Source organism: Rissa tridactyla, unplaced genomic scaffold (genome assembly GCF_028500815.1).
Source record: "Rissa tridactyla isolate bRisTri1 unplaced genomic scaffold, bRisTri1.patW.cur.20221130 scaffold_47, whole genome shotgun sequence".
NCBI lineage: Eukaryota > Metazoa > Chordata > Aves > Charadriiformes > Laridae > Rissa > Rissa tridactyla.
The window spans coordinates 241,584-264,032 of record NW_026529679.1 but is presented as its reverse complement, the minus strand read 5'-3'; the positions used below and the strand labels follow the sequence as shown (position 1 = coordinate 264,032).

The window sequence follows — 22,449 nt, the reverse complement described above, 5'->3', positions numbered from 1 at the left end:
GGAGAAAAATCTTCCCAGCCCTGAACAGGGTAAGTCTCTGGCTGCAGGGCAATGCAGCTGCGGTTCCTGGAATGATCTCCTGAAGCTGGCACATCCCACAGCCTCTGGGATCTATCAGGAGGTCTCTCAGAGGTTCTCCAGTGTAGAGAAAAAGGACTTGCTTTGGAGCAGGGCTTCCCCATGGCTCTGTCAAAGGGACAGGGCACATCAGCTGCCTTCACCCAGGGAGGGCTGCAGAGTGTGAAGGTGGGTGTGCAGCCAGGGGTCTGTCCTTCAGAGCAGGGTCCCTGCACCCAAGGGTGCTTTGTGCTGTGGCAGGGACTTATGTCCTATCAGGATCAGCCCTCGGTTTCCCTGAGGAGCTCCCAGCAGCAGTGCGGGGAGAAGGTGTGGGTGGAAGAGGCAGCTCCTGGCAGGAGAGTGTCCTGCTGTCAAGGGGGTGCTGCATGGGTCAGGGCTGCTCTCAGCTGCAGTTCACCCCCAGGACATTTCTGAGGGCACTTTTCAAGGGGAAGCTCAAGGCAGGAATTACGTTACAGATAAGGAGCTTTCCTGCGTTTGTGAGAGGGTGGGGAGGTAGAGAAAGGGATAAATGTATAGGGAGCTCTGAAGTTGGAAGAAGTCAGTGAGACTCCTGAGCTGTAGCTTTGAGTGGTCAGTAGGTCTGCCAGGAACCTCCTGGAGTGCCTTCAGCCACTCCTCTGCCCATGGGCAGCACCAGCATCAGCTCTGCTGGACCCATCGGGGTTGTTCTGACCTGCCCTTTTCCACCTGCAAACAGGAACATGAACCCAGGCAGTGCCCGGCAAACAGGCAGGTTTCTGTGGGGCCAAGGGGAGTGCACAGGGGTTGGGATGGGGTCTGTGAGAGCTGACAGGGAAAAGACATGGGACAGGGAAACACCTCCAGTGAGGAAAATCTCCCGGCAACAGGGATAGGGTCAGGGAATTTGTGGAAACACAAACCTGAAATGGCTGTGGGAGGAAGGATTCATAAAACTCCGTATGATCCCCTCCAATGCAGACCCCTTCCCCTGAGCAAGCCCCCTCGCCTCCTCTCCCACCCAGCAAAGCCTCAGCCCTCAGGGCTCTGTGGTTCAAGGCATGACCCTCCTGTGAAGCCAGAGCTCCAGCAGAGCCCTGGGCCAGCTCTCCAGACACATGCCCATTTCCCTCTGCAGAGCACAGGGACTGAGAGCAGCTGACAGGCAAAGTTGTTGTCTGGGATGTGGTGTGAACATCTGGGTGAGGGTAACGCTGTCCTGAGTGCCCGGCTGTCTCTGCCCTGGCCTCTCTCACCCAGACCATCACTGCGTTTTTCCTTGTTTCTCCACCTGTTTGTGATATTGTGATTGTTCTCTTTCTCTCAGCCAGGCTCTCTGGGGATGGGAGTTGCAGCAGCCGAGTCAGGCACCGGTCTTGTGATTTCTCCCATGAAAGTGTTTCCCTGGGAATGAAGTGTCCAAGCTCTCCTCTAACCCGTGGGGCTGTGGGCAATGCAGTCTCTATCATCCCCTGAGGAAGGAGATGACTTTCCCTTTCTGACATACCATCACTAGGACACTTGGGTATCTCCTTGGGGTGTCCTTCCAAGCACTGAGCTGCCCTCCAGGATGCCAATCTGTCCTGGAGCATCCTGCTGTTACCTGAATGCCCTGTGGAGAAGCGCAGAGACGCTACGACCAAGGAAACGCTGCTGGGTTTGTGAAAGGAGCCATGTGTGTCCTTGGCGAGAAGTGGGGTGCTGAGACCTTGAGAAAGGGTGAGACACTGAGCTCTCGGCAGTGGGTTTCTCTGCTCTCAGCAGTGCCTGGTGTCTTTCCATGTCAACACGCGAGTGCGATTCCCCTCTGTCTCAGAAAGGCACAAGCAGAGGGCAGCTGGGAACACGACAGAGGGACAGACCAGCTCCCCTCTCTCTGCACTAACCCTCAGACAATCCCCTTGCCTGGCAGGACTGCCTTTGCTGTCCCTGAATGCGGCAGAAATGGTGAGGGTTTCTGAAATGCAAGAGAATCTCCAGTTGAGACAGGAGAGAGCTGTATAAGAACCTCTCTCCAACACTCTTGCAACTGTGGTTTCATGGCAATGGGAGTGCAGAGACTGACAAGCCCTTTGTCCATGAGGAGAGGTTTATCTGACAAATTGGAACACCAGGACTGCCCACCCCATTCCCACGAATCTGCTGCTGCAGAGCAGGGCTGACTCCTGGGCAGCCAGCGGGCAGAGGTCCCGCTCCTCCTGGCACACTCGGCCAGAAACAGTCTGAGCTCCAGCCACAGAGCTGAATGATCTCATGGAAATGGAAAAGTGGCAGAGTGTGTGAAGTATGACAAATGGTGTTGATTTTGCTCAGAAAAGTTGCCCCTAAATTCTCACTGTTCTTTCCTCCTTGTTCAGTGCTCCACACCCAGAGGCAGCACATGTCCAACAGCAGCTCCATCAGCCAGTTTCTCCTCCTGGCATTCGCAGACACACGGGAGCTGCAGCTCTTGCACTTCGGGCTCTTCCTGGGCATCTACCTGGCTGCCCTCCTGGCCAATGGCCTCATCATCACCACCATCGCCTGTGACCACCGCCTCCACACCCCCATGTACTTCTTCCTCCTCAACCTCTCTGTTCTTGACCTGGGCTCCCTGTCCACCACTGTCCCCAAAGCCATGGCCAATTCCCTGTGGGACAGCAGTACAATCTCCTACTGGGGATGTGTAGCACAGGTCTTTTTTTTCTTTTTCTGTGCTGCAGCAGAGTTTTATCTTCTCACCGTCATGTCCTATGACCGCTACGTTGCCATCTGCAAACCCCTGCACTACGGGACCCTGATGGGCAGCAGAGCTTGTGTCCACATGGCAGCAGCTGCCTGGGGCAGTGGGTTTCTCAATGCTCTGCTGCACACGGCCAGTACATTTTCCCTGCCCCTCTGCCAGGGCAATGCTGTGGACCAGTTCTTCTGTGAGATCCCCCAGATCCTCAAGCTCTCCTGCTCAGGCTCCTTCCTCAGGAAAGCTGGGCTTCTAATATTAAGTTCTTTTTTAGCTTTTGTTTGTTTTGTGTTCATCGTGCTGTCCTATGTGCAGATCTTCAGGGCCGTGCTGAGGATCCCCTCTCAGCAGGGACGGCACAAAGCCTTCTCCACGTGCCTCCCTCACCTGGCCGTGGTCTCCCTGTTTGTCAGCACTGGCATGTTTGCCTACCTGAAGCCCCCCTCCATCTCCTCCCCAGTTCTCGATCTGGTGGTGGCTGTGCTGTACTCGGTGGTTCCTCCAGCAGTGAACCCCCTCATCTACAGCGTGAGGAACCAGGAGCTCAAGGATGCCCTGAGGAAGGTGATTTCATGGACTTTTTTCAATACTGATAAACTTCCCATCTTTCTACGCAAGTGACTCCCACACCAGGCCCATGCTTTGTTTCAGTATCATGCTTGTTATTCCTATTTGGGGTTTTATGTTTGTAGAGCAATATTTGGATTTCACGTACTTGATCTGAATCTTGAACCTCCTCTGTCTCACCTGGAACCCATGTAGAAAAGTTTCTGTGTAACACTGGGCCCAGGCTGACTCCCTCAAAGCACCTCTGTCATAAAAAGGCATCTTTCCTGCGCACTGCCTGCGCACTTTCCTGCGCACTGTTTTTCCAAAGGTCGTTCAGGATCAGGCCCAAGCTGTTGCACGCCAAAAGGGCCCATTACTCCATGGTTCCAAAAGAAACAAGCTCATTGTCCTGTTGTGACCTGTTAGAGGGTTGGATTTAGGACTCACCTCTTGGTGCCTAGTGACAGTGGAGATGGTGAATGGCCACTGGGGTCCAGACCCAGTTCTTTCCCACATGCGACAAGGCAGAAGACATCTTCCAGGAGGGGAATCTGTAGCTGCCTGGATATCCCAGGGGATCTCCATGGACAGCGTGTGCCTGGGGTGTGACTGGAGCTCCACAAAGCGTGGAATCACACAAAAGTGAAGTGCTAATTCCAGGTATTGACGGGGAAATGAGGACTCTGCAATCACAGGAGAGTCAGTGGGAACCCAGCTGGCACAGGGGAGAGAGACTGGGGAGACGCAGGAGCTGGCTGAGGAGCTGCAGGGCTAGGACTGTCATGCTGTCCTGGAGTGTGGGGCTGGTGGGGACAGAGAAGGGGTAAATACACTTGGTGTGCTGATGCACAATATGAATGTAGAGAGCCAGAGAGTGAGTGGCCTGTGTTTCCTCCTGCCCTTGGGTCCAGGTAAAAAGCCCTGGGACTGATGGGGAGCCTGAACCTCCCTCTCTGCCCCCCAGCAGCTGCTGTGTCCTTCAGGGGGGCTGGGGCTGTGCTGTGAGTGACCAGAGCTCTGCAGCACCCTGTGGTGGGCACTGCTGTGGGGCCAGCCCAGACTGGGCCATTGTGCTGGGGAGAGGGGAGGAGGAGAATTAGGGATTGCTGGGGAGGTGTTGGGCTGGGGTGGAATGTGCCCAGGAGAGGAAAGCGCCAGCGGAGAGCTCAGCCGTGTGAGTTTGCAGGGTGCGCGCACACAGCAGGGTGCTCATGGTGCAGAGCCATGGTGAAGGAAGCAAGGCACCAAAGGTGCAAAAGAGAGAGGCCTGGTCTGTGCCGTGCTCCTTGGACAGCCTGGGGAAGCTGCTCCGGGAAAATTGTCCCAGATCAGTCCCACACACCAGGCATCTCCATCTCTGGCCATGTACCCCAACCCTGCTGCACGGTCACTCCTGTCTTCCCCCAGGGCTCTGTGATACACAACTCTACCGCCATCTTTAATAAAAAGGAAATAAAACCTTGAACATCTCCAGTGATTGAGATCTTACCAACTGGCCTGGTCCTTGCCCCAGTGTTTGGCTCTAACGGATATCTCCAGAACCGAAAGCTCTCGGCCTCTCTTCTTCCTTAAATGTGCTCCAGGCCCCATCCATCCTTCTGGCCTCTGCAGGGCTCGCTCCAGTCCGTCAGGGACTTTCTTGTGCTGGAGAGACCCACACTGGAGGCAGGCGTCCTGATGTGGTTCTGTAGTGGTTTTACCTTGGCCGGCAGCCAGACGCCCACCCAGCTGCTCATTCCCTCCTCCGCTTCAACAGGACAAAGGGAGAAAAAAAACCCAGAAATGTTCATGGGTCAAGATAAAGAAAAGGAGATCAGTTACCAATTACTGCCACGGGCAAAGACATGTTAACTTGGGGAAGATCAATTTAATTTGTTGCCAGTTAAAAAATGAATTTGATTGTGAGAAAGAATGACAAAACTATTAAAGACCGTTCTCCTCACGCTTCTCACGGGCTCCAATTATTCCATTGCTCCCAGTTCATCTCCCCACCCCAACCCCAAGAGGAGCAGGGGGGTGGTGAAGGGGGTCTTAACAGTCAGTAAAGAACATCTCTGTCTCTGCTTCCTCCTCACACTTCTCCCTTGCTCCAGCTTGGGTCCTCTCCATGGGATCCCACCATATTTGAGGTCCATGCTATGTGTTGTTAATTTCTTTCTGTCTGACTTTTCTCCTTTATACTCACGGTATCACAGAAATGTTGAGGTTTCAAAGGACCTCTGGAAATCATCTAGTCCAAGCCCCCAGCTGAGAAAGGATCAACTAGAGCAGGTTGCTCAGCAGCTTGTCCAGGTGCGTTTGGAATATGTCCATGGATGGAGACTCCACAACCTCCCTAGGCAACCTTTTCCAGTGATTGACCACCCTCACAGTCAAAAAGTGTTTTCTTGGGTTCAGATGGAATTTTATATAGATTAAGAAGATCCCCCAAAGACGTTTCTTCTCCAGACTGAACACTCCCACATCTCTCAGCCTTTCCTCCTATGAAAGATGCTGCAGTGCCTTAAACAATCTTTGTGGCCCTTTGCTGGACTTGCTTTGGTAGGTCAACAACGTTCTTGTGTGTGGGGGGTCCAGCACTGGACACAGCACCCCAGGTGTGGCCTCACCAGTGCTGAGCAGAGGGGAAGGGTCACCTCCCTCCATCCGCCAGCAAAGCTTTTCCTGCTGCAGCCCAGGAGGCTGTTGGCCTTTGCCACGGGGGTGCATTGCTGGTTCATGCTCAGCTGCTCGTCCTCCAGCTGCTTGTCCACCCCTGTGCTTCTACATCAGCTGGCTAGAGCGGCCCAGTTCCCCCAAGACTCCCCTCACGTGTTAGGCCCCTCACTCCATCTTGGCACACCTCCTCTGCACCCTCTCCAGTCTCTCCTCTTTCATTTTGAAAGGTGACGCCCACTGGCTCCTATGGCAGCTGCCATGGTGCCCAGACCCTTCTCCTCAGAGCACTCTTTCATCGCTCAGGTCCTTGCCCGTGCTGCTGCATGGAATTGTTCTCCAGCTTTTCCTTCTAAATTTTCAGATTTCTATTGGCCAGACTCCCAGGTGTGTCAAGGTCCCCCTGGACTGAACCTCCAACAGCGTAGCTTATAAAGTATGTGTGCCAATGGTCATCCTGAGTCATGGTGCTTCTAACAAGTCCAGAAACTAAGTAGCTGCAGATATGAAAAGAGTACTTCTGTTCTGACCTCGTGCTCACAGCAGCATCAGCCATGGAGTCAGACCATGTTGCTCAAAGCTTTATCCCATGGGAGCTGGAAAACATCTAAGGGCAGAGATGACACAATGTCTCTGGGAAACCTCCTCCAACACTTGGATGCCTTCATGGAGAAAAAGATTTTCATTTTCTCTCTCCTGAACCTTCCTTATTTCAACATCTGACCATTGTCTATTAACCTCCTGCCAAGCACCACTGGTACAAGCCTGGCTCCATGGCCCTGAAAACCTCCCCACGGGGACAGACCGGCTGCTAGGAGGATCCCGAGACCTTCCCTTCTCCAGGCTAAACAAGGCCCTTCCCCTTCAGCCCCTAAGCATCTTGGTGCCCAACCGCTGAACTAGCTCCCAGCTATCAGAAACTTCCTTGCTGTGGTGGGTTGACTCTGGCCAATAGCCAATAGCCCAGCAGCCACACAGTCACTCACACTTTCTTCCCCCTTCCTGAGTGGGACAAGGAAGAAATAAAGTGTGAAAAGTTTTGGGTCAACAACAGCAGTTTAATAGGTGAAGAGAAGAGATTAAGAAAACCTCAACAAGAGAAACACAGGCCATCACTCACCACATCCCACAAGCAAACTGATGGCAGTCGCCAAGCAGCAGCCTCCTTGAATGACAAGAACTTCACTGTCTTCTTCCTCTGTCTCAAGTTTTTATTCCTGAGCATGAGGTCATATGGTATGGAATATGCCTCTGGTCTGTTTGGATCAGCGGTCCTGGCTGGGTCCCCCCTCGACTTCTTTCTCACCTCCCACCTACTCAGAATGAGAACTAGAGAAGGCCTTGACACTGTGCAAACTCTGTTCAGCAATACCCAAAACATTGGAGTATTGTCAGCACTGAGTTTTCTCAAGTCCCACGGGCATAGGAAACAGCCATCCTCCGGGACTTCCTGTGGCTTGGTCCAGAAGAGAAGCCGTGCTGGGCTGGCCTTCTTCCTTTAGGAGAGTTAGACCTGCAGCCCATGGAGGACCCCGGTGGAGCAGGCTCCTGGCAGGAACTGCTGCCCAAGGAGAGGAGCCCATGCTGGAGGAGGTTTTGCAGCAGGACCTGTGGCCTGTGGGGGACCCACACTGGAGCAGTCCATGCCAGAACAACTGTACCCTGTGTACCCTGAGTACCCACCTTTCTGTCGCCACCACTGAGTTTCATGAGAGCAGGTGTGGATAGATCTGCGATTGTCTATGTCCTCTTTGCCTCGATCTTTCCCTGCAAGGTCTCCCGGCCCTCTGTGACTTGAAGCAGGACCCTGGAGGAGAACAACCAGCGGTGGATGGGCATCAAGTCAGGAGTCACTTGAGCAAGCACCATCCTCACCAGTCTCTAGGACAGGATGGGTGGCATCCCAGGGAGCTGAGAGAGCAGGCCGATGTCACAGAGAGGCCCCTTCCATCATCTTTGAAAGTGGGGGCACTCCCTGATGACTGGCGGCACCCAAATATTGCATGCACCTTTCAGAAATGCCCCATGGATGAGCAGGGGAGTGAAAGGCTGTGCTCTGTGGTCCAGAGCAGGTCCCCTCAGATGCAACCTGCCCTGTTTAATGTGTTTTTAATGACCCAGAGGAGACGAGAGAGTGCTTTTTCATAACAGTTGTAGATGACAGCATATGGAGGAGAGCAGACACGGTGCTGGAGCTCAAGGCTACCGCCCAAAGGACAAAGACAGGCTGGAAGGCTGGGCCAAAAGGAAGCACACAGTATCCAATGATGACAAAGCCAAAGTCCTCCCCTTGAGGTGCACTCATCCTGTGCAATGGCAGAGGGCATGGGGCTGCATGGCTGGATAGCAGCTCTGCAGGGAAGACTTTGGTGGTCCTTGGGTTTCATTGGGACAACCAGGAGCCATCAGCAAGGGAGGCCAAAAGCATTCCGGGCTGTATGAGCAGGAGCACAGACAGTGGAAGTGATGATCCCCTTCTGCTCAGGACTTTCTACACCACATCCAGGTTACTTCTTTGGTTTATGTCACTGGATCTCTTCTAGCAAGTGACCGGGATGTGTTTGGAGAAAGCCCTCAGTAACTGGTCTGGCCCTGCAGGAGGCTGCTCGAGACACCTCCCGACGTCCCATCCAGCCTAAATATGACTGTCCTTTCTTCCCCTTCATTTTTTCAAATTAGGGAAAGCTCTCAGGTTGTCTCTGACCACAGAAGTCATTCACATCAGGTGCCAGGGTGCTTCACAGGTGTCCCCAGACAGCCCTGACCACATCCTTTTCATTCCTTGAAACCACAATTGCTTCTCTTTTTTTATCCAAATCCCCTCCAAAATGAACGGCTTCCTTATTCATCCATTCCCCCTTGGCCATGCTTTTCTTTTTTCTTACAACCTTGGGGTATATCTGAGGTGGTTGGTGTGCTGATTTTCAAACTCAGGTGCCAACTCCATTAAGCAAATCATTCTCTTTCATTACCTGTGGGATCCTGCAATTCCCCATATTCTCATCTGGTTTGAGGCACTGTCCACAAAACCTGCAATGTTGACCATTTGGACTTTGAGTCCAGAGGGACCTTGACACACCTGGGGACTTGGCCAAATGAAACCTCCTGAAGTTTCATAAGGCAAAGGGGGCAAGGTGTGCACTGGGGGCAGAACAAAGCCGGTGCACTGGGACAGGCTGTGACGCGACTGGCTGAGGAGTGTCCTGGGCAGAAGGGTGTGGGAGTTATGGTTGATGCCATAGATGGATCCCATTGTGAAAGGAGGACGGAGAAACTGGAGAAAGTCCAGAGGAAGTCTGTCGGGATGGGGTTAGGGTCCCTAAGCACATGAGCTGTGTGGAGAGGCTGAGACAACCGGTCCTCTTTAGTCTGCTGAAGGGGAGGCACAGGGCAGTCTAAGAGCAGGTGACATCTTCCTGGAGAGATGAAGGTGGAGGCAAACTCTTCTGCTGTGGCAGATGTTTGGCAGAGGCAACAGCGGCAAGCATCCTCCATGGAGCTTTATACCGAATATTAGGAAAAATGGACTAGGCGGACGTTGCCCTGCAGCAGGACACCCATCGACTCTCTGTTATCTCCATCTTTGGAGGCTTTCAGCTCCCCAGAATGTCACCCAACCTGACCCTGGGATTGACAACCCTACCTTTGGGTGAGAGGCTGGACCAGAGGCTCCCCCTCCAACCCCTTTCCCAAAAGCCCTTCCATGAGCCTGTGCCTTGCAGTGTGCCCCAGGAGAAGAGAGTCAGGTACAGGTGAGGGTTTGACAAGTAATAGTAACTGTCGGGAAGGAAATAAAAGAACTTTAGTTCATCCTCATGAAGAATAAGAGTTCCCTTGCAGCACTGTCCTCTTTCTGTTCTTAGTGATAGTGCCATGAATTCCAAAACATGCTTGAGAGCTTCTCTGTTTTCCCTTGTCTCTGAAACTCAGCCTTCTCAGACCTGGAAAGGACTACTTCAAATCTCTGCCACCCAAATCTCTCCCATTGTTTCTCATGCTTTTACCCCAAGACCTTTCTTCCCATCGCTTTCAGCACGCTGTGGAGCCTCTTGTTTAGCTGGGTGAAGTCAGGGTACTCTCTCGCACAGCCTGGCCTAAAAATCCTCTCTAGGTCATGATCCCGCTTCTATCACCTCATGTTACGTACAGCTCCAGCCCCCTTCTGCAGAGCTCCAGTGACTGGGCAGGTTTCCTTTTTTTCCTGCTTGTTCACCTTCGCTACATTTTTTTAACTGTATTCATACCAATTATTGTCTGATGTAATGCATTTATCTCCTCACAACTTCACCCATTTCCAGTTGCAGTCTGAGACATCTCCCCTCTTGCAGCAGACATTGTGCAAAATCCTATGGAAGGCCACTTTCCATGCTATGGAATGTCACTTCAGTGCTGCATGTTCATTTGGGTTAAAACGAACAGAAACAAACACAGAAAAAAACACACTGGGCTAGTTTTTCAGAGAGGCAGTTTCAAAGTGGCAAAGCAGTTCAATACATAAATATTGAGAGCCAAGTTCACATTTCCAGCAAGGGGAAAGGTCCCAATTTGCTAATTAAACTCTCTGGCCCATCCTGCCTGGAGTTGTACAGCAGTTGTGTCACACAGTAGCCAGTGTCAGAGGGAAGAGGGAGGCAGCGGGAACTGGAATGGTTTGGGCTCAAATGGAACTCAGACCCTGAGCTGGCAGGACAACACTGGCCGCAGTCGGACACAGGTTCCCTGAGACGACTGTGAGTTCAGACCATGGGCGTGGAGGATGCACAAACCTCTTGAAGTCCCATCTCGGCAGGGGAAGAGGAAGGGTTTGTGAGAGACACGGGCATGCAGGGAAAGAGCAGTGTGTGCATAGCAATGGGCGTGTGAAAGGCTGGAGAAGGACCTGAAATAGCAAGGGGTGTCATGCTGAAATGTCCGAGGTTGAATTTTCACTCTGAGGCAGCAGAATGAGGAGGATACGCACTTCAGCGCTGGGTTGTGGAGCTAAATAGAGGCTTCTAGCATGTCTGGGGCTTGCAAATCTTGGGTGATAAATGAGCATTGACAAGGCTTTTGGAAGAAAGCAAATAGGTTGGGAGGGGACACCCACAGGAATTGGCAAATCCTCATAAATCCAGAGCTTTTTTTGGAGCTAAAGAACCTGGCACAGGCATGGGACAGTGTAGCTGCAGTGGGCATGGCTTTGGGCCTTGACACCCCAACAGACCTGAGTAGGCTTCTGTCTCTTCCACTGAGACCCATGAGAAGGCACTCGCTCCTTAAAGCTCCAGCACCTCGTTGCCTCCTCACCCACCCACCATAGAGCCTGCAAAGGCTCCTCCTGCTGACCAGTACCCGGCTTCACACGCTCACACATTACACAGAGCCCTGAGCATTCCAAGAGGGAAAGGAGCTCCCTCCCCAAAGGATGGGGGTCAGGGCTTGGCCATCCTGCTTGGGGAAGCAAATCAAGGGCTTTCGCAATGACTTCCACGTTTAAATGTCTTCCTGTAGCAAGTGTCTCTGACATCCTTTCCTGCTTCACTAGCCCCCAGGGACAGGAACTTTGTCTGCTCATTCCCTCCTCGGTCTCTTCAGAGGCAGAGATCAGCAGGGCCTGCTAACACCCCCAGAAACCTGGAGGTTTGCTTCTGACTTTTACTTCTCCGGGGGCTTGCTCAGTCTTTCAGGATCTGCAGTGCAGGAGCTCAGCACCAGAGGGCTCATTAACATGCCAAACGCCCTAAGGAACCAGCTCTGAGCCTAATTCTCCTTTAGTCTTCCATTCTTATGGGGTTCATGAGAGAGGTGTCAGGAGTGGAGTCAAAGTGAAAAGATGCCAAAGCCAAGAGCCCAAGGGAATGAAATACTGGATTTTCAATAGCCAGTTCTGCATTAACACAGTGCTGCAGCTGGGTTACAGCACTGTCCGCTTTCTGATATTAGTGATAGCACCACAAATTCCAAAACACCCTTGAGAGCTGCTTTAGTTTTCCTCCTCTCCAAAGTTCAGCCTGCTCAGACCTTGACAGGATGACTTCAAATCTCTGTAACTCAAATCTCTCCAACCTTCTGCCATCCACCCTTCCTCTCTCACCCCAGAGCACTTCTCCCCAGCCCTTCAGCACATTACAAGGCCTCTGCTTTTTAGCTGCATGAAGTCAGGGTACTCCCTTGCAAAGTCACAGAATCACGGAATGATAAGGGTTGGAATGGACCTCTGGAGATCGTCCAGTCCAACCCCCTGCCAGAGCAGGGTCACCTAGAGCAGATGAAAGTCTTCCCTACAGAAGTCTTCTCTAGGTGCTGATCCCAATGATATCACCTCATCTTATGTACGGCTCCATCCTCCTTCTGCTGAGCTTCATTGATGGGCAGTTTTCCTGTTTCTTTCATGGTGGTTAGCCTTCCCTGCCTTTTTGTATTGTATGCATATCAAATAGTGTCAGAAGCAACACATTTATCCTCCACACCTTCACCCATTTCCAGCCGCAGTCTGAGATATTTCCCCTCTTGGAGCAGACATTGTGCAAAGCTGCTCCATGGAGGGAAACCCACTTTAGTGCTGCATATTCGTTTGGGTTAGAGAGAAGCACCAAAGACAAACGAAAGTCTGTTTCTTCTGTCAGTGAAGAGAAAGACTATGAGCCAGCAGTGTGCCCAGGTGGCCAAGAAGGCCAACAGCATCCTGGCCTTTACCAGGAACAGTGTGGTGAGTTGGACCATGGAAGTGATCGTCCCCCTGTGCTGGGCACCGGTGAGGTCCCACCTGGAGTGCTGTATCCAGTTTTAGGCCCCTCACTACAGGAAAAACATTGTGGGGCTGGAGCGGGTGCAGAGAAGGGCAAGGGAGCTTGTGAGGGGTCTGGAGCACAAGTCCTGTGAGGAGCGTCTGAGGGAAATGGGGGTGTTCAGCGTGGAGAAGTGGATGCTGAGGGGAGACCTTCTTGCTCTCTGCAACTCCCTGAAAGGAGGGTGTAGAGAGGTGGGGGTCAGTCTCTTCTCCCAAGTAACAAGTGATAGGACAAGAGGAAACGGCCTCAGGTTGCGCCACAGGATGCTTAGACTGGATATTAGGAAATTAGGAAGCACTGAAAGGGTTATCAAATATTGGAACAGGCTGCCCAGGGAAGTGGTGGAATCCCCATCCCTGGAGGTATTTCAAATTAGACGGGTCAACGTAGTGCTTAGCGACATGGTTCAGTGATGGGTTTTGTCAGTGTTAGGTTGATGGTTGGACTTGCTGATCTGGAAGGTCCCTTCCAACCTAGACAATTCTATGATACTGTGACCCCCCAGTTTCTCTAGGAGGTGGTCTGGGCTACCTTTTTCTTCCAGTACCCAAGTTGCAGGTGTTCTGGTCCCTCTAGTGTCCAGTCCAAAATTAGGGCCCCGCAGGCGTATTCTACTTTCTGGTTTCTCTGGTGTTTGCTTGTGGGTAAACCACTAACATACACACCAATGTTATATGCATATGCACCATTATCACCAGTTGCTGGCCCCCCAGCGTTCAAAAGGTCTGATGACTTGTGGTTCCCACTCCAGTGTCTGGCACTTGAACCTCCATCTGTGCAGAGAGAGCAAAGATCTCCCTCACCCCACAAATCTCTTGGAAAAGGAGGTATTAAGAAAACAGGACAGGCTGTGGTGATCAGTTGTGGGGCACAGCCAGGGAAGTGTCCTGACCAGCCACCTGTTTACACATGACCATCTCATTTCATCCCTTTTCTCTCTGTTTTCCCATGCTTCTTACTCCACAAACCTCCTTGATCCCAACCTTTCCCTTCCTTCGGTCCTTTCCTAGAAATCCCATGGCAAGTCTTGCACAATCCAAAAATGTGCTTTCTGGCTTCCCAGCACGAGTGTCAGACCTCTGATGCAGAATCCCCCCCTCCTCAGTTGGATGAATCAAAGAATCATAGAATGGTTGTGCTTGGAAAAGTCCTAAACAATCATCTAGTCCAAACCCCCTGACATGGGCAGGGACATCTTTCATTAGTTCTAGTTGCTCAAAGCTCCTGACCTTGGATACTTCCAGGAATGGGGCATCCTCAGTGGAGACTAAGGACAGTACAGGAGAAGCCTGAGCGTGCCTGAAGGGTGCTTTCAGAGCTGGTGGAGCTTTTCTTTGTAGTGGAAAACAGCATGAGAAAGAAATAATGCCCCAACATGCAGCTGGGGACGTGCAGAATGGACACAAGGAGAAAGAAATGTCACCCCAAGGGCAATGCTGTGGTGCAACACGACACCCAGAAGGAGCCTGGATCAGCCTAAGGCTTTGCGTTTCAAGGAGGAGCCAGGGAGTATGGAGAGATCTGAGCAAAGGAAGGTGAGAGCAAGGTGGGGCAGCTGGGTGGATAACTACAGCCTGCAGGGAAAGAGGCAGAGGTGATGGGACACCGTAGGACAGCCTGTGGTGGAGAAGACAGAGACCCAGCCCCTTCATGCCTTGGGCTATGGCTGTTGTCTCTGCCACTGATGCCTATGAGGAGACAACCAGTCCTTCCAGGACTGGGGTCTCATTGCCTCCTTGTCCATGCTCAGGAGCCTGGGAGGTGTCGTACCATAGTCCTGTCCTTGGCATTGCACATCTCCACATCCCCCTGTGCCAGGAAGAGCCCTGAGGAATGAGTGAGGGACAGGATCTCCCTTCCTGGGGGCTGGGGGTCGTGCCTTGGCCCTTTGGGTGATGGGGTCAGGGCTTGGCCCTTTGCGCTAATGAAACACATCCAGGTTTACTCAGCATCAGAGACACCTTCACCTTGCTTTTCCTGACCTGTCATCACGGCCTCCAGGTTACTGCTCTAACCAGACCCTGGTGATAATTTCTGAGTGGTGTCCCTCAGTGGGACCCATTAATACTACAAGAAACTTTGGAGTTTGAACCTGACTTTGACTCCTTGAGAGGTTTCTTCAACTTCCTCTCAGCATCCGAGGTTCATGGACTTGGCATCAAACCCACCAGAGGGGTCATTAAAAGGCCTTGGGCTGGTCCTCTGCGTCTGAGCTGGGCTGGGCTCTCCGCATGGAGGGAGCTCATGGCAAGCGGGCAGCGCTGCAGAGAGACAGCTCTGCCCAGGAGCAGCTCCTCTGCCAAGCGCAGCAGGGCTGAGGGCTCTGCCTGCAGGCACCCGAGAGGAGCCAGGCACAGAGAGGACAAAGGCAGCTGGGAGTGGGAGGAGAGTTCTGAGCTTGTTCTTGGGGAAATCTTCACCCCTGTTGACACAGTCAGTCTCTGGCTGTAGGGCAAGGCAGGGGAGTCTCCTGGAGGGATGTTCTAGGGCTGGCTGAGAGGAGCTGTCAGGATGGCTCTCCTGGCTTCTCTGGTGTGGAGAAGGAGGACGTGCTTCCGAGCAGGGCTGCCCTGCTGCACCATGGCAGCGACAATGAAGGACGGCTGCCTTCTGCGAGGGACTGTGGCAGGGTTTTGAAGACAGGTGGGTGTGCAGGCAGGGGTGCCCAGGGCTGTCCTTGAGAGCAGGGTCCCTGCACCCCAGGGGGCTTTGTGCCAGGGCAGGGACTCTGCTGCTTGCCAGGGTCAGCTCTCAGCCTGCCCAAGGAGTTCCCCCCCGAGCTTCTGTGGGGAGAAGCTCTGGGGCAAAGGAGAGACTCCCCTCAGGGCAGGGTCCTTTGGCTCTTTTGAGAGTGTGCTGTGTGGGTCAGGGCTGCCCACAGCTGCAGATCTCCCCCAGAGCACTGGCAGAGGCAGCATTTACAGAGGAAAGACAAGGCAGGGGCTGCCTGGAAGATGAAGACATTGCAGGGTCTGTGCTCTCAGCTGTCTCCTGAGGGAAAGGAGCTGTCACTGTTCCACTGAGGGATCAGCAGATCTGCCAGAAAGCTCACAAAGTGCCTTCACCCCCTCCTCTCCCTACACACAGCACCAGCAGCACCTTTGCTTCCAGCATCAGGCTTTCTCTCATCTCCTCCTGAGGAGCCACAAAGAGGGAGATGGCCCTGGGCAGTGCCCTGCTGCCAGGAGGGGTCTGCAGGGCAGAGCTGAGCCCCCAGCGGGTGGGATGGGCTCTGGGAGCAGGGAGAGGGAGGAGACCTGGGCACAGAGAAGCAGCTCCTGGCAGGGGCAGCTCCAGGCAGCAGAGACATGGGCAAGGGCTGGGGGAAACTGCCAACACGCACTGGGGAGGGGGCGCTCAGGCAGCTCTCCTTTGGTCCTTCACTGGGGATGTCTTCTGGGCATTCTCTGCTGGGCAATGAGCTGACTCTCCCCTCAGAACACCCCATCCTAGGGACCCCAGACTCTCTGCTTTGCCTGTCCTGCCGGGCTTGCCAGCTGCCCCCAGAAAGGCAGAGCTCTCCTGTGGGATCCTAGGGAGGGCTGAGCCTTTCCTCGGGGGTCGGCACTCTCCTCACAGAGTCCTTTGCTTCTCTCTGTGAGGGGTTGTGTCCTGCTCTCTCCATCACAGCTCTAACTCTGCTTTGGGAAAGAGAATTTGTATATTTGTCCTTTCAAACAGTGCTCCGCTGTTCCCATATGAGTTCAGTTATTTGTTTGTGTATTGGGGTTTTTTTGAGTGGAATTTGTGTGTGAAGTCATGTTCAAGGCAGCACAAGCAGAAGCACAGGGCAGATGGAAAAAAGACTGATGGACACTGCAGCTCTCCTGACTCTGCACTAAACCACAGAGATCAGAGCCCTGTTTCCTGTCCTGTCTCAAGACTCCAGAGTTTCAATCATAAAAATTAGAATTTCTTCCTCTCAAAAGACCACTCACCAACTATGATGGTAGAAAAATCAAAAAAAAAACAATCACTGAAAAGCAGACTGTCTTTGCTATAAGGCGTCTGTCCTAATTTTGTCTTGTTTTTTCCCTCCTTTGGACAGAGCCCCCATGCCCAGAGGCAGCAGATGTCCAACGGCAGCTCCATCACCCAGTTCCTCCTCCTGGCATTTGCAGACACACGGGAGCTGCAGCTCTTGCACTTCGGGCTCTTCCTGGGCATCTACCTGGCTGCCCTCCTGGCCAACGGCCTTATCATCACCGCCATTGCCTGTGACCACCGCCTCCACACCCCATGTAGTTCTTGCCCAAAGACAAACAAGGGCCCTTCAATGCCAGGAGATGCTGTGAGGAGCCAGCAGGTAAAGGGACAGAAGACTGGAGAGTGGTTCAGGACACTTGGAAAGCTCCAGAGGCTTTCCCTGCCCTTTGTGACATTGGAGACACCCCTTGGTCCTTCCCAGCCTGGCCCTTTCTCACTGAGCCAGGAGGGAAGATGGAAGGGGGCTCAGCACCAGTGATCCCTTTCTGGCTGGGTCTGCTCCTCACCCCGACCAGCATGGCCAGTGCAGGGTCACCCCATGGCCCCAGGGCACCACAGCCCCCTCCCTCTGCAGAGCAGCACCGCCAGCTCAGGGCCCTGCAGGGAGCACGGGGTGGGAACCAGGAATGTCCAGCCAGGCCAGCCTGGACACGCGCACCTGGGGAAAGGCTGTCCCAGGAGAAGGGGTGTCCCTGGAGAAGAGCTAGGGAGCATTTCTGTGCCTGCAGGGAGGAATCCATGAGAAGGAGAAACCTCTTTCTGCAGGCCCCCACTCTGGGCAGGCTGCTCTGTGCCTGGAGCAGGACTCTTGTGCTGGCCTGGGGAGAGGGGCTGGCACTGAGGGGACACAGACCATCTGTGGCCCAGGCACTGCGGGAGGCCACCAAAAGAGGAGGGCTGAGGGGGACAGAGCCGTGAGGGCTGCCAGGGCACTTTGCCAGGGCCATGTCTCCCCACCCTTTACCACACCTGTCCCATGCAGTTCCAGAACAGTAGGGCCATTGGACCGTTAATGGGGCAGCAGGGCCGGCCTTCTCCTTGCTCTCCAGTTTCCCCGTCCCCTTACTCCTCGCTCAGGCGCATCCCTCTAAACTCCCCAGGTGCTGCTTTGAGCTTCAGGCAGTTGGAAGAATGCCCTGGTCTTTCAGAAGGCTAAGAATCTCTTCAGCCAAATCCTTCCATGTTTTTATATCCATCATATGCCATCCATCTCTCTCCCATACTTGGAGTGAGGTTATCCCTTTTGGATGATGACCCTCACTGGAGGAGGTTCACCAGGTTGAAGAAGCCCACGTCCCTCACCATCCCCAGACAGGGCTAGATGTGCTAAGCCCCAGTCCTCAAAAATAAGAAATTTCAACTGAACTCAAGAAAACAGGTTTTGGCATCAAGGGCACATGACCCTGGCACAGGCTGCCCTGAGAGGCTGTGGAGTGTCCTGTTGTGGAGATACTAAAAACCAGCCTGGAGGTTATCTTAAGTGACCTGCTCTGGCTGACTCCCTCTAGCGGAGGGGGATTGAACTAGACGATCTCCAAAGATCCCTTTCAATCTACATGATTCTGTGAGGACATGGCAGTCCAGCAATGTCTAGGGTAGATGCTTGTGAGGTGCCTTCTGCTTGAGAACCCAACAGGCCAGCAGCAGGCCAAGGTCTGGCATGTTATTGTGAGGTCACCGCTGCTCTAACAGCGGGTATCTGCTTTGGATGCTCATTTTGGGGTCACCCCTGTCTCTGCAGGTGGCAGGCCAACCCCAGGCTCAAGGCTGGGTTCGGTGCCAACGAGGTCCTTTCTCCATGAGTACCTGACAGGCCAGCAGCAGGCACATGCTGTGGATGTTGGTTATGATGTCACTGCTGCCACAATCTCTGATAGGCCAGAAGCAGGCAGCTATTGATTTGGAGGTCACATCTGCCCGAGTCCTTGATAGCCCCGCAGCAGGCGAATGGCCTGAATGCCAGTTGTGAGGGTGCTGCTGCCTGAGGACCTGAGAGCCCATGAGCAAGCTCAGAGGTGTTTGAAGGCCTGTGTTCCAGAGCACCCCTTAGGCCAGCAGAGGGTTGATGGCCAGGCTTGGTTCCTGTGAGGTCCCAAGTACGGGACATGCCAGCAGCATGGGTATGAATGCAACACACAGGATGGACCATGCCAGCATGTATGGAACATGCCAGCAGCTAGAGGTTGCTTCTGAGGTTATGGTTCCTTGGGCACATGATTGTCCAGCAGCAGGCTCATCATCTGGGGTCTGTGTTTGTGAGGTCATCTCCTTCTGCATACCTTTTTAGGCCAGGATGAGGCTTGTGGCTGTGTTTGGTGCCTGTGAGGTCTCTTCTTCCTGGAAACTTTCCTGGACTCTTCTGTAGGTGGTGGGACATTCACACTAATGGTCCCAAGGTTTCAGCCAGCATTTGCCTTCTCAGCAGTGAAGTGTCTTGGGATTTCTCTTCCCTGCGTTGGGATTTCTGGACTCACTGGAGGGATTTCCGACAGAGCTAAGATGCCTGGGCCCCTGACCCCAGTCCTGGATGGTGGTGGGCATGGTGAGTGTGTGATGCCCATCACTGTCTGGCGAGCTGGTATCCTCCATCCTATGGCAGCCATTGTATTTCCTGCAGCAGCAGAATTCATTTCCAGAAGACATCCAGAAGGAGTCTGAGATGAGTCCATGTCTTTGTGTGTCAAGGAGCAGAGTGTGAGGGTGGACAGACGTCAGTGAGTGTCTGGAACTGCCAGGGTGAGAGCAAGGTGGGGAAGGGAGATGGGTGTCTCCAGCCAGCAGGGAAGAAGAAGCAGCTGTGGGACAGCGTAGGACAATCTGTGGTGGAGATGGCAAAGGGCACTGTCAAGGCTGGAAGTCCCCACGCGAACGCAAGTCTTTGTCCTTTTGGGCACAGCACCCACCAGTATCCTTCACTCAGCATCACACCCCCCACCTCCTCCTGCCCCAGCAAGAGCCCTGAGCCATGCGGGAGGGACGGGATCTGCCTTCCCAAGGCCTGGGGCTCAGGGCTTGGCCTTTCTGCTCCATCAAACAAAGCCAGGGCTTTCTCAGCAGCTCAGCTGCCTGCACAGCACCTTTGCCTGCCTGCAATCATGGCCTCCTCTCAGCTGCTCTAACGAGCCCCTGGGGAGGCTTTCTCAGGGCTTGCCCTCAGAGGGACTCATTCATACTTCAAGGTACTTTCTTCCTTCTCACTTTGACTTCCTGAGAGCTTTGTGCAACCTGAGGCTCAAGGGCTCAGCACCAAATGCACCGTGGGGCTCATTGTGACAAAGAAAGCCCTAAGAGACCACGTCTCTTCCTTTTCTACTCTTCTACAGTTAATTAGAGACGTTTCCTAATGTTCTTATGGAGAAAGATTTCAAAGAGCTTCTAATGAAAAAAGACTGTTCATTTTCAAGGGTGTAGTTTGTAATTTTTCAGTTTAGAGAAGAGGTGACAGCAGCATTCTCTGACTGATATGGATCCAGGGTCTCTCCTAAGGAGATCTGGACTGGTGAGAGAAGCTGTCCCTTGAGATCTGACACAGGATGGCCAACCTTGCTCCTCACCTCCCCAACCCCACCATGGCTCTCATCGGCCACCTGGGACTTGCATCCCTTTTCCTTCCATCACACTTCTCCACCGCAGCCTGCAGCTGGATGTTCCAGCTCCTTTGCACCAGCTCCCACCTGCTTTCCTCAGAGACCTGCTGCACACAGGCAAACAGGGATGTTTTTATTTTTGAACCAACAAAATAAAACTGATAAGGTTCACCATTAAAATAAACCACTCCTCAACTGTGTGCCAAGTACAATCTGCCACCAATGAGGTTCACCTTCCACAAGGCATGACCATGCAAGAAATATTTTAGAGAGATGAAAAATTATCAAATCAGCAAAACTAAAGAATGTGCAGAATGAGACAGACTGTTGAGAGACAGGCAAGCTTTTAACTCCATGAATCTCAAAGTATCAACTGGACTGTTGAGAGGTGTCTGGATGATGAAAGAGGAAGGGGAAGGGAAATCTACAGAGCTGTTGCAAGTGCTTTTATGCAGATGCGCTGCTGGAAAGGTGACTGCAGACAGGGTCAGTTTAGTTGGGAGAGGTGGGAATACGTGAAAGATGAGGGAGATTAAATGCACAGCCTGATCCAGAGAGTACTGACACTGCAAACAGAGTGGAAGGTCAATAGCTCTCCTCTTGATATTCATGCACACCCTGAAAACTCATTTTGATCTTGTGGGAAAACACTGATAGTTTTTAAAGTTTTCAATGTTTTCAGCTGATGATGTCATGCTCATAAGTTTTAACATTTGTTTCTCAGGTTTTCAAGCAGACCTCCGCTGTCTGCCCATCAGTATCCGGTGGTACTTCCAGAGGATCCAGCGTGAGATCACCTTGTGAAGTCACCTCATGACAGCAAGGTGATTGGCCAGGAGAAGGCAGACATCATGAGGTCATCAAGGACATCAGATGGGAAGGCTGCAGACAGATGACTGGGGCCCTGGTGAGGCCCTGCTCTGGGCTGAAGCCACCAGCACATGCCATGGGAACCTATGGGTTGTGGCATGAGAAATGTGACAGAGAACAGCGTGAGAAGGGACCAGCAGTATGGGCAGCTGCCTGTGTCCGTATCACAGGGTCCGTATCGCCTGGGTCTCACAGGCGGCTGCAGATGTGAGAAGTGGCCAAACTGCACAGAGGGGAAGCACTGGGGATCTCCTGGGCAGTCAAGTCTTGCAAGGGAAGTGCCTAGGGAAGCCATCAGTGATGCCACTGAAGTCCCAGAGGACGTAGGCAATGGTATCAAGTGTAGTGTAGTGTAGTAGTATCCAAACTATCAAATTGTGTACAAATGGGTAAAACCTGAGACTATTAGGCAAAAAGTAATTGGTGTGGGTTACGAATTGGGGAGGAGACTGGGGCACGGAAAGGGAGGGATCAAGGTCGATCGTGGAGAAGAAGCCTATGGAAGATGTGGAGGAGGGGGATTCAAGGTGCCAGCTGCCCATGGGGAGGTGGCTGGTCAGTGCTGGTCTGGCCAAACCCCACGCCTCATCACCGTGGTCAGTCCTGCAGTACTGGTTTCAGTTGGGGTGGAGTTAATTATCTGCCTAGTAACTTGTATGGGGCTGTGTTTTAGACTTGTGATGAAAACAGTGTTGGTAACACACCAGTGTTTCAGTCATTGCTGAGCCGTGCTTGCACAGCACCAAGGCCTTTTCTGCTCCTCACCCCACCCCACCAGCGACTAGGCTGGGGGTGCACAAGGAGTTGAGAGGGGACACAGCCAGGGCAGCTGAGCCCAACTGACCAAAGGGATATTCCATACCATAGGGCATCGCGCTCAGCAAGAAAATCTGTGGGAAGAAGGAGGAAAGGAGTAGCGTTCAGAGTCATGGGATTTGTCTTCCCAAGTCATCGTTATGCGTGATGGAGCCCTGCTTTCCTGGAAAGTGCTAAATATCCGCCTGCCAATGGGAAACAGGGGATGAATTCCTTATTTTCCTTTGCTTGCACACACAGCATTTGCTTTCCCTGTCAAACTGTCTTTATCTCAACCCATGAGTTGTCTCACTTTTACCTTTCTGATCCTCTCCCTCATTGTACCGTGAGCGGGCGACTGTGTGGTGCTTAGCTGCTGACCGGGGTTAAACCACGACATTTACTCAACTCTGCTCCTGGCTATTTGCTGTGTGAGTGGGCTCACTCTTGTTTGTGTGGTTTTGGCATGAATGTA

General features: G+C 52.9%; 1 protein-coding gene across 1 annotated transcript; it reads left to right on the top strand.

Moving 5' to 3' along the window:
• The first annotated feature begins 2,422 nt into the window (after window positions 1–2,422).
• On the top strand, window positions 2,423–3,382 carry LOC128903581 (olfactory receptor 14J1-like). The gene has a single exon (XM_054187596.1). The coding sequence runs from the start codon at window positions 2,423–2,425 to the stop codon at window positions 3,380–3,382; it is 960 nt and encodes a 319-aa protein (XP_054043571.1).
• Window positions 3,383–22,449: the final 19,067 nt, after the last annotated feature.

Bases quoted from the DNA above. Each gene is read 5' to 3' on its own strand.
- LOC128903581 (XM_054187596.1), top strand. From the start codon at position 2,423: ATGTCCAACAGCAGCTCCATCAGCCAGTTTCTCCTCCTGGCATTCGCA.